The 18219-nt window shown below is 40.5% G+C and overlaps 1 protein-coding gene across 4 annotated transcripts in view; it reads right to left on the reverse strand.

Moving 5' to 3' along the window:
- Positions 1-18219, reverse strand: part of STXBP5 (syntaxin binding protein 5) — a 530024-nt gene that overhangs the window by 319535 nt on the left and 192270 nt on the right. For 3 of the 4 annotated variants that reach the window (XM_056567305.1, XM_056567304.1, XM_056567306.1), the window contains exon 5: positions 13758-13892. In XM_056567305.1, coding sequence (XP_056423280.1) covers positions 13758-13892 — 135 coding nt within the window. Of the gene's footprint in view, positions 1-13757; positions 13893-13991; positions 14128-18219 lie in introns of those variants that run through there. The other variant, XM_056567307.1, reaches the window with a different exon arrangement.

The following is an 18219-nucleotide window of genomic DNA, read 5'->3' on the forward strand; positions in this document are numbered from 1 at the left end:
GTAATTTACAAATCTGTTTAACTTTCTGGAGCCAGTTGATATATATATAAAAAAGTTTTTGCCTGGAATACCCCTTTAAATCTTTGTACTCTGCAGTCAAGCATAACTTCTGTCTTTGTAAGGTTAGCAAGGCTCTATTATTAGCTACCCATAGGCTCCAATGGCATTAGTTGAATGAAAACATGAAAAAATGACACAACAGAGCCATCAAACAAAGATCCCACATTATTTAGGAGGTGACAGAAGCCACTGCTAAGCATACTTTAAAGGCTACACTTAACATATAAGTTCATGTCGGAATTGTGAACTTTTCCTGACAGATACATTTAAGGGTCCCTGTCCATATACAAATTGTTTTACATGCCACAGGAACATAAAAAAGAAAAAGAAAAAAGGTTGAAGCAGCACTCTGCAAACAAAGGTTGCATCAGCACTCTGAACTGTTTTACTGTTATGTTAACTAGAAATGTAAATTTGAGGTTACTAGTGCCAAGAGTCTAAAATTTACTAAATTCATAATTTGCTCATGTGCCTTAACGTTTGTAAACTGCTGCTGCAGCCGTTTCTTTTGTATATTTTGCATTTGCTATAGCAGTGTACAATTACACATTTATCTTAAAGAGGTTATGCACCATAAGGTGATTTTAGTACGTACCTGGCAGACAGTAATGGACATGCTTAGGAAGGATCTGCGCTTGTCTTGGGGATAAATGGCTATGTTGTGAGATTACCATAACACTGTGACTAGCTTTTTGTGAACAGGTATTTCCTGTTTGACTTTTCTTTTTTTGCCTACAAATCAAATAATTCCATTTTCCACCCTCCCACACATCAGCCACCCCACCCATTGAAACCTAAATGAGCTGCATCCATTCATAAGACCTGTGGTTTTCAATCAGGGTGCCTACAGCTGTTGCATTAGTTGCAGATTGATCTCTCTCCCACCAAGCAATCCCTCCACCCATTGAAGCAGACAGGCTCCCTGTGATCAGCTGACTAGTGAGTCACGTCTCGGCCGCATTGCAACCTGGGAAAAATCTGAGACAACAGTCATTTTGTATGCTGGTAAAAATAAATATTGGGGTGAAAAATCACAGAAGAATTGCGAGAAATCTGTCACACACAGGTACAAACACTATATTATGAACTACACTAACTTTACAGCCCCTGTAGCATAGTCAAATAAAAAAAATTCCTGGAATATCATTAATCTTATTAATGGTGCTGACTACTTTTATTTTTGCCAACGTCACAGGGACATGTTGACATTTTTATCAGTTATGTCTGAGTGTTGAGACCCCCACTGATCTCTAGATACAGCCAGGTGAAGCACACTTCAATCCCCAACTGGCCACAATGTCCATCCAGTTGCAGGAGACAGCCCCACAGGCTTATAAAGTAGCAGTCTACTGCAACTGGGCAGACATTTTGGCCAGCTGGAGAGTAAATTGTGAGCTTCACCTGGCTACATCTAGAGATAAGTTAGAGGTCTAAACATTCACCCTGAATGACCAAAACTATTTGTATAATGACAGGGACACTTTAAATGGAAGCCAAGAAAACAGTGTGAATTCAGCTAAACATATACTGCAAAATAATAAAAAAACTGTTGGTTTTAGTTTGTTACCGTGGAGACACATACTTTGTATGTATGGTATATGTTCAAACATTTTGTATTTGCTGCAGATTTTATGCTGGTAAATCAATAATAAAATCTTCAGCAAATATAGTACATGTGAACATACCTTAAGACAATAGGATATTTTTAACACCTTAAAGGGGTACTCCGCCCCTAGACATCTTATCCTCTATCCAAAGGATAGGGGCTAAGATGTCTAATCGCGAGGGTCTCGGCTGCAGCCCCCCAGACATCTGGTGCACGGAGCAAACTTTGCTCCGTGCCAGATGACTAACGATGCATGGCGGATGCCCGTGATGTCACTGCCACGCCCCGCTCGTGAAGTCACGGCCACGGCCCCTCAATGCAAGTCTATGGGAGGGGGCGTGATGGAACTTCGCTCCTTACCAGATGACTGGCGATGCGTGGTGAAGGCTTGTGACGGCACGGGCATGCCCCGCTCGTGACATCCTGGCCATGCCCCCTCAATGCAAGTCTATGGGAGGGGGCGTGACTGCCGTCGCACCCCCTCCCATAGACTTGCATTGAGGGTGTGTGGCCGTGACGTCACAAGCGGCGCATGTCGGTAAGGTTACGGGCCTCCGGCGCTGCACCCGACACTCTGAACAAATGTCGGGTGCAGCAGGGAGATCGCAGTGGCCCCCAATGGCGGGACCCCCGCGAACAGACATCTTATCCCCTATCCTTTGGATAGGAGATACAATGTCTAGGGACGGAGTACCCCTTTAAGAAGGGCATAATCTAGGTGGGCCTTAAGTAGCTGTGGTAGTATTTGTTTTTTTTTTTCTTTTCACCTAAGCATTCCAAAGGGAATACTTCTGTATATTTCTGTCTATGTAGCTTGCTTTTTGCAGGGTGTCAAATTCTGTGTGTATCTGACGTAAGTCAAACAGCATCTCTGTACAGTGCATAACTGCGCAAGTGAACTAACATGAAGAAAAAAAGAATGCTAAAGCCAGTATCCCTTTACCCTTGTTTAATTTTTGCAGGGTCTTTTGAAAATTTTATTAATAACATATCTCACTACACTATAGGGTGGAATACATAAAGCAATAATTTTAACCCCTTAAAGGGGTTATCCAGCATAAGTTGATTTTAGTACATACCTGGCAGACAGTAATGGACATGCTTAGGAAGGATCTGCACTTGTCTTGGGCTTAATGGCTATGCTGTGAGATTACCATAACACTGTGTCTAGCTTTCTGTGAACTTGTATTTCCTGTTTTCAGTTTTCTTGTTTGCCTACAAATCCCATGATTCCATTTTCCTCCTTTCCACACATCAGCTACCCCACCCATTGAAACTAAATGAGCTGCAGACCTATGGTCTTCAATCAGAGTGCCTACAGCTGTTGCATTAGTTGCAGATTGCTCTCTCCACCCATTGAAGAAGACAGGCTCCCTGTCATCAGCTGACTAGTGAGTCAGGTCTCGGCTGCATTGCAAGCTGGGAAAAATCTGAGACAGCAGTCATTATGTAGGCTGTTAAAAATAAATATTGGGGGGAATATCACATAAGAATTGTGAGAAAACTGTCACACACAGGTAAAGACACTATATTATGAACTACACTAACTTTACAGCCCCTGTAGCATAGTCAAATAAAAAAAAAATCCCGGAATACCCCTTTAAGACCAAGCCCATTTTGGCCTTAATCCCTTTTTAGTTTTTTCCAATTTAGTTTTTTCCTCCTCACCTTTGAAAAGTCATAACCCTTTCAATTTTGCACCTACAGACTGATATGATTGCTTTTTTTTTTTAACCAAAATTTTTACCCAAAAATCTACAGCGAAACAAAGAAAAAATTGTGCCTCAAACATTTTAAAAACCCGGCCATTTTGTAATTTTTTTTTAAGGCTTTCGTTTCTACGCAGTGCATTTTTTGGTAAAAATGACATGTTATCTTTATTCTGTAGGTCCATCTGATTAAAATGATACCCTACTTATATAGGTTTGATTTTGCAGTACTTCTGGAAAAATTAATACGTTTAAACATGTCCTCTTCTGACCCCTATAACTTTATTTTTCCGCATACAGGGATGCATGAGGGCTCATATATTTGTGCCGTGATCTTAAGTTATCGGTATCATTTTTGTTTTGATCAGACTTTTTGATTTCTTTTTGGTCACTTTTTTTATGGTAAAAAAGTGACCAAAAATACGCTATTTTAGACTTTGGAATATTTTACATGTACGCCATTGACCGTGCGGTTTAATTAACAATATATTTTTATAGTTTGGACATTTAAACACGCGGCAATACCACAAATGTTTATATTTAATCTTCTTTACACAGTTTTTTTTTTTTTAAACAGTAAAAGGGGGGTGATTCATACTTTTTATAAGGGAAAGGGTTAAATCCCACTTATTTACTATTTTTAAAAACTTTTTATTTTGCAATATTATAGCCCCCCCCCCCCATAGGGGACTATAACATGCAGTACATTGATTGCAGACTCTGACCAATTATATGCCATAGCATTGCATTGATCAGTGTTATCGGCGCTCCACTTCTGCCTGGATCTCAGGCACGGAGCAGTGAATAGATGATCAGACGAGGAGGCAGGCAGGGACCCTCCTTGTGTCCGTACAGCTGATCGAGACACCACGGCGGTCCCGATCAGCCCGACTGAGCTGCTGGGAAGGTTGTACTTTCACTTTAGACACGGCGATCAACTTTGCTCGGCGCATCTGAAGGGTTAGTACAGGCATCACCACGATCGGTGATGTCCGGTATTAGCTGCGGGTCCCAGCAGTTGATAGCCGCCGGGACAAACCCGATATGACGCAGGGTCATCCCGTGTCCCCGTATTATACTGCAGGAGCCGGCGCAGGTCATGTTAAGGAATTAAAGACCAGGCCAATTTTATTTTTGCATTTATTGTTTTTTCCTCCTTGCCTTCTAAAAATCATAACTCTTTTATATTTTCATCCACACATTATTATGAGGGCTTGTTTTTTGTGTGACCAGTTGCCCTTTGTAATGACATCACTCATTTTACCATAAAATGTATGGTGCAACCCAAAAAAAATATTTGTGTGGCAAAATTGAAAAGAAAACAATTTAACAAATTTAACAAATTTGGGAAGGTTTTGTTTTCATGCTGTACAATTTACATTAAAAATGACATTTTCTTTATTCTGTGGGTCAATATGATTAAAAGGATTCCCATGATTACAAACCTTTCCATTATTGTACCGCTTAGTACAACCTATAACTTTTTCATTTTTCTGTATAAGCGGCAGTATGAGGGCTCAGTTTTTGCACCGTGATCTGTACTTTTTATTGATACCACACTTGCGTATATAAACTTTTTTTAATATGATGTGACAAAAAAGCAGCAATTTTTGACTTTTTTTTTTAATGTTTACACCGTTCACCATACGGGATAACTAACATTTTATTTTGATAGTTCGGGCATTTACACATGCGGCGATACCAAATATGTTTATTAATTTATAAAAAAATTTTGTATGCTTTTTGGGGGTGAAAAAAAGGGAAGCTTTTTAAATTTTTATTGGGGAAGGGGATTTTTCACTTTTTATTTTTACACTTATGTCCCCATAGGGTAATATTTATTGTAATCACTTGATTGCTAATACTGTTCAGTGCTATGCATAGGGCACAGCACTGATCAGTGTTATCGATGATCTTCTGCTCTAGTCTGCTCTATCTCAGACCAGAGCAGAATACCCCCTGGAGACAGCCGGAGGCAGGTGAGGCAGCGCTTCGGGTGATCCGATCATCCATTTTAAGCGCTGCACTGCCTCAGATGCCATGATCTGTATTGATCATGGCATCTGAGGGGTTAATGGCAGACATGGGCACGATCGATGATGTATGCCATTACCACGGGTCCCTGGCTGCTGACAGCAGCTAGGACCTGCCGTGCATGATGCAAGCATCGGTCCGGAGCATCCGATGTCTTTAAGGAGTTAATTGAAAGGCTATTTTGGATGCACGAAAATCAATTACGTAGATTTTTTCTTTCTTTTGACAATAAAGTGCCAAAATCTGTGAGGTGGCTCCACATGGATAATGACAGCTGACGTTTTTGGAAGAGGCCATAGGTCCTCTTTAAACTTGGCTACACAGATGGACATATTCTATAAAAATTTTTAGCAGTACTGAAATTTGGGAATAGAACTCAAGTAATAAATATGATAGAAGCCATATATCTATTTCAACTTATATTAAATTTATTAGATATATATTAAAAGTAGCAATTCTGCAGGTTGAACCAATTTCAATAAACATCTGGCCCTGCAATTGCTATGGAATTAGTGACTGACTGTGATGCTCTTAGCTCCCTTTGAAGTGACAGGCTGCTTCTACATTATTCATTTAACCACAAAGAATTTGCACCTTTGTTTCTAGATGACAGGCAAATCATTCTGCCTAGTCATATGTGAAAACAGGCCATTACAAGAAAGTTTAAAGAATACTGGAAATCTGAAAGGAGTGATCATGTATAAGGCTGGGTTCACACTACGATTTTCAAATACGGTAACCGTATACGGTTTTCCGGAAAAAAAACTTATATGATCGTATCCGAAACCGTATGCATAGAGAATGCATTGTAAACCGTATTCCAAATGTTGTGTACAGTTGCGTCCGTTTTGCCTCAGATACGGTTTTGACGATTTTTCAACCGTAGGCAAAAACGCTGTCGACAACGTTTTTGCCTCCGGTTGGAAAACCGTATGCGAACCGTATGCGGTTTCTTTAACATTGTTGTCTATGAGAACCGTACACAGAATTTCAGAATACGGTTGCACACGGTTTTTCTAATCCGTTTTTGGAGTTGACACATGTGCAGAAGGAATTTCAATAGAACAATAGTAACTTTATTAAATTGCTTGAAAACTAATTCCAACAAAATAACAAAACCGTTGGAAGAAACGGATGCAAACGGATCGAAACGTTCATACGTTTTGGAACCGTATACGGGGAAAAACCTTATTTGGAGTCATACGATTGTATACGGTTGCATACGGTTTTTGCCATACGTTTTTTAGCGGAAAAGCATATACGGTTACCGTATTTGAAAATCGTAGTGTGCACCCATCCTTACAATGACTATTTTGCAGTCAGGGATGTAGCTTTCTGCTAGTTAGCCATTTCTTCCAATAAAATGTACTCTAAGAGGAGGGTCACACAGTGTATAAGCTGCATATTCTCTTATGAATAGACACACAGGGCTACCTGTCAGCAGTCCTGTGTGTGCAGTGAGGTTCTGAGACAGGCCCACACAGTCACTTCAGCAAACTGGCCCCGCCTCCAAACATTACTGCACACACAGGGCTGCCACTGGGTAGCCCTGTGTGTCTACTCATAGAAGATTATGTATTTACCGCTATGCAGCAGATTTTGAGTCACATTTAGGATACGTTCACACAGGTGGATTACCTGCAGAATTTCCACAGCGCATTTGCTACCATTGACTTCAATGGATCTGAAGGAAAATCTGCAAGTCTGCCTCTATTGCGGATTTACTGCTGTCCCATTAAAGTCAATAGTAGCAAAATCCGTTGCGGATTTTCCGCAGCAAATACGCTGCGGTAATTCAGAAGGTAAACCGCCCGTGAGAACGTACCATTACTCTATTTTGCTGCTGCATATTTTCCTACCCAATTAAGTCAATGGGTAGCAAAATCAGCTGAGGAAAATACGCAGCAAAATAAGGCACGTGTGACCCTCTGTTCACATGGGCAAATGTGTAGAGAGCTTCCCACAGCAGACCCCATTAAAGTCAATGTAAATCTGCAGTGGCTTAAACCTACAGTGGGAAACTAAACACACAATTTCTCCAGTGAACCTACCCCTAGGGCACATTCATGTGTAAAAGATCTGATGCAGTTACACCGATACCTGCAGCATTCAAATCTACAGAATATCTTTTATGTGTGAAATTTTCAGCATTAGGCAAATAGGTCTGCTTCTTAAAAAAAAAACAGTGCCCCATCTGTTCATGGGTTAAATCTTATCTTTTTTTTTTACAACTCTCCTCTGTTGAAATGAATGATGAGAACACACCAATAGCAATGTAGCCCTGTTTTCACAAGAAAATATCCATTATGATTTAATACTGGACAATATGAATAAGGCTGGCTGTTTCGCTCAGTATTTGCTCAGTATTTTTACCCAACATTAAAATTGGGTACAATACACAGAAAAGGGTGCAAATATTTCAACTATAATTTTTATATATAAAGTATGAACAGGACTCAAATTCTCAGCGGTAACAATATAGCCCCCACACTTTTCATCATGCTCGCCATAAAAGCCAGAAAGCACCAATACTTTCCTTATTCTTAAATAGATTATCTGTTTTGTATAATACTTGTTATAGGGGTCCCTTGAAGATAAAATGTAATCTGTGGGGTAACATCATCGTATGAGCCCTATTACAAGGGGCAATTATCGACCATCCAGGCCTTTGTTGCCCTGTGTTATTTTTTTTTTACTTTATGCAGCCCGGGCACAATGGGATCCTAAAAAATCCCACTACAGTACTCCTTTAACTCACAATTCCATAATTAGGTCTAAAAAAATGAGATATTCTAAACTAAAGTACAGCATTCCTTAAATGTTTATAATGGTTTATAGAGTAGGCCAGATGTTCATAGCTCTGGGAAGCTGAATTAAGCTCTCTCTACACGGAGCGAGAAGTAGTCATGATTTTACTGGACAGGAATAGCACTGGCGTAAGCAAAGATCACAGCCGCTAATTATGTTCTGAACATCTGACCACAAATTTCAAATCATCTTCATTTCTGGCAGAGACGGAATGAACTTAAATTAGCATCACTGATGTGAAGGCCTAGAATTCAGATGACATTAATGAAGTTTTCAGATGAGAGATGTCCTTTACAAACATATACGTCTTTCTAAAATTAAACTGATGGCCGAGCCTCATATCCTCTACAGTAGCTAGTGGACCTAACCCCTGCACATTGAATAAAAAAAAATCTAATTGAAATGTGCTTATTCCAACAACTTCTGTCAAAACATCAAAATGTTCATTTTCTAAATTTGGGACAATCATACAGCAGTGATAACATTTATACATTTTGCAAGTCTTTTTTTTTTTCTTTTTTAGTATACAGTACTGTAATCTGCTCATATTTCACAAATTAAAACCCTTCCTCCCCCATCCCTATCCAAATGAAAGTGCCAATGAAATGGTCCTTGCACCATTTGTTTACTTACTTATCCAAACTCCAAATTAAAAAAGTGTTTTCCATTATACAAGACTTAACTCCATTGAAAAGTATATATGATACAAAGTAAAAATCCTCAATATATATATAGTAATTAAATGTTCTTTAGTGGTTTCCTACATAACCATACACCACTTACTGGCCCAACAGGTGATGTCTATAGCTTGTCGCCCCGGTTTCTGTAGTTCGGCTTTATCCTACTGGTTAAATATGCTTTGTTGCAGCACTAGGATTTACCGGATTGTGAAGTGTTTATGAAACAGCAGAGGATCTAATGTGAGAGGCTCAGCTGAGAGGTAACACTAAAGAAATTCACAAGAGTGTAAAGACCTAGGTCATAGCAAAGGAGGCAATACAAGGGGAAGAGGACAGCAAAGAGTACATGTCAGTAATGCGTGATGGGAATTGCAGTCTGCTACCCACAAAGACTGCTGCTGAAGTCATGGCTACTCTTGCTGAGCTGAGAAGAAACATACAGAGAGCAAAGGTGCGACAACAAAAAAGGTAACTGTACATGTTTAGCATGTATGGCGAGTGTTATACTGCTGATTTGTGTGCAATCCCCCTACAGCTTTCTCTAAAGATTTTCATCCGAACTCCAGCATACCCCTTTAATGCCTAAGGTTATGTTATGACCAGCAGTCTGTCTCTATGTATATCCATCTATCTCAATTTCCACTATAGGCATGACTGTAAGGTGTCCACATATAATAAAGTATTACAATAGTGTTATTGGCGTATTCAGGATGAAAAGGTCACAGTGGCTTAGTATTTGGACATACAAACCGCATACAAACCACACGAGAACATGTTTTGTGAGATAGTAACAGGAATGGTTGAAATCGCTATATTTCCCCAAAGTACCTGTCACATGTAGCTACCAAGTTTCAGGAAGTGCAAATCTCATCCAAGCTGGGTGAGATATGAGGAAATCAGAAAGAGTTGAATTCCTAGCAAGCTACAGCTGCTGAGGTTTTTGGTAAAGTCTGTTACCAGGCCTGGATTTTTATGTAATGAAAAGCAGGTTGGTAGCAAGGGCTTTTATTCCTTTCATGGCCAGTCATGATTTCAGTGTTGCCCAAAACAGTCACAGGTGCATGCAAAAGACAACTGGTTACTGGGTTTTAAGTAGTTGGAGTCAGGAACTATGCAGCCTCAAAGGGGACATTTTGACGTGTGTGAGTAACACATTTTGTTGGGTGGCTGGTAGGAAGCCATGAAGGATTACTGTATAGTTTGTGAGTTTGGTGAAATATAAAGACAGGATAAGTCTTATTTAAACTTTACTTGCTGCATCAGTGTCTCTTTCTGCTATTTGCTGTTATTTGAATGGCTCAACAGAGCTAATCTCACATGACACCAAATCCAGGCACCACATAATGTAACAATGGCCCTCCCCTTCCTGCAGGATACTAATAAGTCACCTAAAAATATGTTTTGCAAAGTTGAACTATCAGGACTGGTCCATATTATGATTATGTAATTGGTAGTAGGTATATGTCGGCAAACTGTCAAAATGGGATGATGACATATACAGATAGGTACAGGACACATTTGATGTCAACTAGCGACTATGTTCAGGCCATTTCCTGAATATATGCATGTTCTCAAATGGGCTTAAAAATCACTGTAGTTGCACTTTTAAGTTCAAATAAAAACACATAAGTTAACAGTAACCCATCTTTCACTATACAGACTCACCAACAATCCAGTTTTTGGCCTGGACTCTGCCAGAGAGTGGGAACATGATGTAAATGCATCCATACTCTCCATTTGTTAGGAAAGTAAGAAAATGAAACAACAACCCAGTTTCACCAATGCTCTCTAATATTTACTTTGTGTAAGGTAAAACATTTGAGTTAAAGGGGTACTCCGGTGGTCAACGTGTTTTTCCGTTTTTGACTTACCCTATTTATTTTGTTTCATTTCTATTCTTGTTGTTTAGCCTACTCTATTTCCGTTCTTTGTTGTCTTTTTATCCCCCACTTTGTTTTCCTATCTTTGCTTTTATTTCCTGTTTCTTGCTGTGCTGAAAACTACAAATCCCAGCATGCCACGTGCCTTGCTGGTTTGGGGCGGCTCCTTTCTTTTTTTTTTTTTTTTGTTTGTTCCGCCCTTTACCCATCCTACTTTTTTCTCGGCTCGGCCCCCTTATACACAGCACACTAATATAAATCAGCCTTGGTTGGGATACACTGTCATACACACACAAAAGGGACTACAACTCCCAGCATGTGTCATTCAGGAGTCTTCAGTCTGTGGTATAACACCAGCATGCTGCCTCTGTAGTCTCCTGGGGGTTGTAGTTCACCACACCTCTGTAGGGCATACACCAGTGTTTCCCAACCTGGTTGCCTCCAGGTGTTGCAAAACTACAACTCCCAGCATGCCCTGACAGCCTTTGGGCATGCTAGGAGATGTAGTTTTGCAACAGCTGGAGGCACACTGGTTGGGAAACACTGGTGTAACATGATGTGTATGCTGAATAGGCTAGAACAGTGTTTCCCAACCAGTTGCCTCCAGCTGTTGCAAATCTACAACTCCCAGCATGCCCAAAGTCTGTCAGGGCATGCTGGGAGTTGTAGTTTTGTAACAGCTGGAGGCACACTGGTTTGTAAACATTAGCATACACACACACACAACAGGGACTACAACTCCCAGCATGTGTCATTCAGGAATCCCCCTCTGCCCCTTCACATATAGGGGGAGATTTATCAAAACCTGTGCAGAGGAAAACTTGCCCAGTTGCCCATAGCAACCAATCAGCTTGCTGCTTTCATTTTTATGAAGGCCTGTGAAAAATTAAAGAAGCAATCTGATTGGTTGCTATGGGCAACTGGGCAAGTTTTCCTCTGCACAGGTTTTGATAAATCTCCCACCATAGAGATCATTCCCAGTATGAGATTTATTCCCCTGCAGTCCATACATCCCCAGCCCGTGCACCTTCTCATCCTCCCCTTCAGATAACACTTCTCTTCTCTGTGTTCCTTCTCCTGTGCAGACCTGCGTCCTTAGAATACAGAGCAGGGGGAGGGGAGGAGCTGTGTACTCAGCTGGATGAGATGAGGGGGCGTGGCTTATTCCTCTTATGCAGACAGATAAAAAAAAAATGCTATGACATCTTGTCCACAACAGACTCAGAACTGTGGACAACAGTCAAAGAAAACCCTCTGAACTACAGAACTTCCTGCCCAACAAACAGGTAAGAAAAACACCTACATGCTGCCAAAACATATAACACATGTATATTGCAAAAAAACAAAACTTACAAAGAAGATGCCATATGGTCAACAAAAATTAACCACCGGAGTACCCCTTTAACAGTAACCAATCTTTCACTATACCAATACAACAACAGATTTAGTAAAGGAAGCAGGTACTTCATGAGGCCATATAATCACAAAGTAGAACTTCTTCCTTCTGTACAGGGGCAGGAGTCATTGACAGAACCACAACTGCGATTTTTTTTTTAAACAGAGAAGGGGAGCTACTGCGCAGGTACAGAAGGAAGAAGTTTATATTCAACTAAGTTAACAGTATCTGCAGTAACATAGCCAATCACGTGAAATGCTAAAAACTATTTAATACCAAACAACCACTTTACTATAGAGTAAAGCCAAGCCAAGTTGATCTTCTTAGCCTTCGTTTACACTACTGTCATTTCTTCCATTACATAGGAGAACATGACAGCAGTGCCAATGAACAAAGAACCATGCATGCCCCTCCCTGTTAAAGCGGTACTCCACCCCTAGACATCTTATCCCCTATCCAAAAGATAAGGGATAAGTTTTCAGGTCCAGCCACTGGGACTCCGCAATCTCCGGGTCGGCAGAATGCCTGCTTCAGGCATCCGTGGTCGTGACATCATGCCACTTCCCTAGCATTCATGTATATGAGAGGGGGCATGATGGCCATGGAGCAGAATTACACAGCCGTCACGCCTCCTCCCATAGACATGAATGGAGGGGCGTGGAATGATGTCACCATCACGGCTGCCAAAGCGTTGTGAACATTATGTACCATTATGGATTCAAAACATTGGGTGCCAAGCCGGAGATCACGGGCGGTCTGGCCATGGGACTCCCCTCCTTTGGATAGGGGATAAGATGTCTAGGTACATGGCTTCTTGAATTTGTATGTTTTCATATCACTGGCAGGTTTCTTGGGGTTCCATACTTTTCAGACATATAGAAAATAATATTTTATACTGCAGATCCTCATAACCACAATGGCATTTACAACCTTGCCAGTATGACACAACTACCTTATCAGGGCCAGCTGGATATTGTTTACAAAGCTGCTCTCATTTTATACATTGATCCAAAGTGGGTCAGCAGTGCTGGTCAAAGTAAAGTACCTCTTTGTTTACCAACGCTCAATGACACATCCAGATTCTCTTCACAGTGAGCTGTCTACTAGGAGGCTTTTACCATACAGTGTCTTCTCTACTATATGACACACACAGCCCAGATCTATTATTAGCTTTCTAAAAGAGGAAGCCATGTAAATTCTGGGATTATACCCAAGAGTAGTTTTAATAAAATCATGCAGCTGTCAAAAAGCTTACAAAAAATCCAAAGGAGAATAAGGGCATGGAGTACAAGCTCAGCTTGGAAACCGTGTCATGCCACATAAATGCTCCAAGTGATTTTATCTGCTTGGATTTCTCTGCAGCCAACATTCAGGCCTCCAAAAAGTAATTAGCTCTGGGAGCAAGAAGTGACGTATATTAACTGATAATCTAGTGAGGCATCAGATTCTCTGCAACTAATTAGAAGGAATTTATGCATCTTTAACTTGGCTTTGTGCCCTCTTTACTAGAGGGCTGCTTAGGGCATTGTCATGCAGAATTGGCACAAATGTTCTCATTAATGTCACTGGCTACGTAACACTCACAGTTCAATGGCTTTATTCCACATGATGACGTAGCCTGAGAGCGTGAACATCTCCACGTTGACAATGTGAATATTTCCTCTTTCGGTACCCACGTAGAGCCATTTGCTTTGGAAAGGCAGGTGGCAAAATGTTATCCTGAAAAAAAAAAAGGAAATAAATATGAAGTAATAAAGCAACAATGCTACAGCAACAGAGCTTGCACACTGCAAAAAGCTGAATTCCTTTTATAACAACCTCATAATACTAATAACAATAGCTGTACACAAGTGTACACACTCACAATAAGCTTTAGAGATATAGAGGGAGATTTATCAGAACCTGACCAGAGGAAAAGCTGCTGAGTTGACCGTAGCAACCAATCAGATAAATTCTTTCATTTTATAAAAGGCCTCTGAAAAATGAAAGAAGCGATCTGATTGGTTGCTATGGGCAACTCAGCAACTTTTCCTCTGGACAGGCTTTGGTAATTCTCCCCCATAGTCCTTTATCCGTGATAGATGTGTACAGGCTTTCATAGTTAAATAGTGCGGATGATCACAGATGGCATTTTCATGTACAGTTTCTAATGCTGGATGCAGAAGTAACTGAGAGTTTTACAAATAATTACATAATAATGAGGTAAAACAGCAAATACCACAATAGGAATAGTATTAAGAGAAAAACTGAACTGAGGAGAAAAAAAACACACTGTTTTAGGTTATGAATAATATTTATTATAAACGTATCAGAAGGTGATTTGTATCATAACTAGTTTGACAAAAGTAAGGTTTTATTGCAGTTTGCATCTTTTCGGCTCTTTTTTGCGCAGAACTGACCCTGAAACGGGTTGGAGCGCAACAGACACTGCATGGTCCCAACTGACCCCATTCACTTAAATGGGTTCTGCTGGGTAGTCTACCAGAGGAAAAGTTGTGCATGCACTATTATACTCTCTGCCAAATTCCCGTCGTTTTGCTGGAATTGTCAACAGAGCTCGATATAGGTGAGCCCGACAGCAACGTAAGAGAGGCCTTATGTGCATCTTGCTATTTCCAAGATTAATGATTGTTGTCAATGAATGGAAACATTTTTATTCACAAACACACTCTGTGTTGATCAAGTTATGTTTCCACATTGTTTTTTAAGTGCAAGAAAACTTTTGTAAGCTAAAATATATTAAACAGCAGCTTTTTCTCCATTCTTGGACTGCAGATTTCTTACCACCATATGGGGCATTCACATCCCGTTTTCACTCCCCAGATCCGCCAGGAGAATTTCAATATCTCTGCCAGCCTTGTGCCATACCTCATTTATTTCAATGAGCCGACCAGCATCCACTAGTGACTCCAGTTGGGTAATTTCCAACCGTATCCAGTTTTTTTGGTCTGGACTGAAAACCGCTGTCTGCTGCCGAAGAGCGGAAAGGTGATGTGAATGCATCCATACACTGTCAGGACAGTAAGAAAATGAAACAACGATCCAGATTTACCAATGCTCTTCACTATTACAGTGTAAGGTTAAACCAACACAGTATAAGGATGTGCTAGATTTTTCCACTGTTGAAGACACTGTTTGATACATTTAGCACATGTTTATACCTGGATAACTTTTTTTATACCAAATTTCAGCTGGTTTACATTGCACCTTGGTGTAGGGCTGGGCGGTATACCGGTTCATACCGAATACCAAAATCTTTGGGCTGCACGGTATGAATTTTCCCCCATACCGCAATACTGGTTTGGCCCCTCCCCCTTGGGATTGAATTATCAGCGCTGCGCTGTCCCCACATTGGGGAACTAATCATATGTTACCCACAAACACTGTTCTGCTCCCCTCCCCCCCCCAATTAATTATCAGCCCAGCGGGGTACTACTCACATGTGTCCCCTTCAAGCACTGCCCTCCTCCTCTTTGTTGGGGGCCGCTGGCGATGGAACTCACTGTACACCAGTGGTCTCCAACCTGCGGACCTCCAGATGTTGCAAATCTACAACTCGCAGCATGCCCAGACAGCCAACAGCTGGTTGGAGACCACTGACGTACAGTGAGTTCCAGCACCGGCGGCCCCCAACAAAGAGGAATGCTTGCGGGTGACATATGTGAGTAGTACCCCGCTGGGCTGATCATTAATTGGGGGGGGGGGGGGGGAGCAGAACAGTGCTGGTGGGTCACATGATTTGGGGGGGGGGGGGTGTGAAAGAAATACCGTTATATACTGTAGAACCGTCATAAGTTACAAAAATACCGTGATACACATATTTGGTCATATCGCCCAGCTCTACTTTGGTACATTTTTTGTGAATACATAAAAAAAAAAAAAAAAAAATTTGCCAAAAAAGCGGTGCCAGTTACAGATTTTTCAACCAAATGAAAATGTATTTGTGGTGTGAGCTTTATGAGGGGGTGTGGCTCGGTTGTAAAAAAAAAAAAAAAAAAAAAAATTTATATAAAATAAAAATGGGGGTGCATTAAAAAAAAAAATTAGGCATGCATTGAGTTAACCTAAAAATGTTCTAGACTTATACTAGACAGTTACTCCAAAAGTAAAAGATGGCCAAGAATGTGAGTCACTGGGCCCATATATAAAACGTTCACCGTATTATTATAAAGGCACCAGTCACTTATAAATCAATAAATGCTTTATTAGTCACAATAACAAAAACATACATGAATGAGATCATAGAGAAATTGCCACTGAGAGTATACAGGTGCACAGAAGGATGGTACATACTACTAAGGTGCATACAATTATTGCATAAATATCAGTAAAGTGCTTATCAAATACAAGTATCGCATAGTAATAGCCATGGCAACAAGTGGGTAATACCATACAAAGGCCAAGCAGAAAAACATAAGAGCACAAAACAGTATTAAAAAAGTAAACCAGTAATTACAAAAACAGAGTGAAAAAGGATAATGCATGCCGTCAGGAGCACCGTACCACCTACCCCTACGTACGTTTCGCTATGACTTCCTTTACTGATATTTATGCAATAATTGTGTGCACCTGTATACGCTCAGTGCCAATTTCTCTATGATCTCTTTCATGCATGTTTTTAATTGTGACTAATAAAGCATTTATTGATTTTTAAGTGATTTATACTAGACAGTCTATAGATACAGCATGTGCCACTCTTAATAATCATTTAGGTGTCCCTTCCAATTAATTACTGTCGGCCACACATGACATGTTTACACAAGGCGATGTGCGGCCAATAGAAATAATTTAAATGGCCACACAAAAGATACGGTCATCTGATTGTTAGCCCTCTTACATGGGCCAATTTTCGGAACAAACCTTGCTAGCAATGCTCTTTTGCTAGATAACCTCCCTCAGGCTTTTAGACTACCGTGACTAAAGATCACACTAAGAACTAGACCGTTTTTAGATGAAAATGTGCCAAATTTTGGCATGTTTTATAGTTGAGGCGAACAGACACTGGTAAATCTGCCCGATCGTTTTACTACATTTCAATTAAGTATTATTTCTGTAAAAAAGGTTTATGTCCCTCTAATATAAGATCTAATCAAGATATATTAACAGTGCCTGCATTTAATGATACAATCCTATGGACAGCAATATCAGTGCTTATGATACAGTTAATAGCTGGTGTCAACAATTAGCAAAAATAGAAATCAAACACATTTCTGTAGCAAATGGCAAAAAGTCAAATTGTATCACAAGGAGCATCAAAATGCCTCTGTATGTTAGACGCTCTCTACATGGACACTGAAGGACTGCCTAGAAGAAATGATTCATGTGCTCAGATGTATTGTTTTATATTCTGCTTTTAAGAAGAGTTGATGTCAAGGCAAATAGCCATCACAGCAAATAACAAAGCTGTTAATTTGGAGTACAAGAAATACAGTAGCAATAAATACTGTATGCAAAGGGATATCACTGACATGTTTATTGTATATGGATATCTCCTGTAAACTTATCCCTTTCGGATCATCTCTCAACCCTCAGCAGAGGATTTTACATCAGATACACTTATAACAACTGTATGCTATGACCCACATTTATCATTGTACACGGGCCTTTAGTGGTGCATTTGATGCCAAGTTACTGTCTTATCTGATGTGCTACATATTAGAAAATGATTTGTGTAAAAAAATAAATAAAAGGAAAAATGAATATTTCCACCATAGAGGCCTTCAAATAGCACTGTATTAAAAAGCCAATAAACTGGGGGCGTGGCTTGATGGCGTAGAAGATGGCCGCCTCTTAGTGCTGCCCCCGCTCCCTGAGGCCTGAAATAAGCAACTTAGCCCGATGACTCATACCTCCCATGAGTCATTGCGGGCTCTGCCGGCCTCCCAGCCCGGAGTCGGCTACTCCCCCCTCAATAATATATTCATATATGCGCTGAGCTGCCATAGGCTCAGCTCAGCAAACGCAGAGGGCGCGTGATTTATTATAATTTCTGGAAGGGGCCGAGCAGGGGAGATACAGGCTAGATATGACGAGCGGGCATGCTGGG

This window comes from Hyla sarda, chromosome 3, assembly GCF_029499605.1.
Source record: "Hyla sarda isolate aHylSar1 chromosome 3, aHylSar1.hap1, whole genome shotgun sequence".
Classification (NCBI taxonomy): domain Eukaryota; kingdom Metazoa; phylum Chordata; class Amphibia; order Anura; family Hylidae; genus Hyla; species Hyla sarda.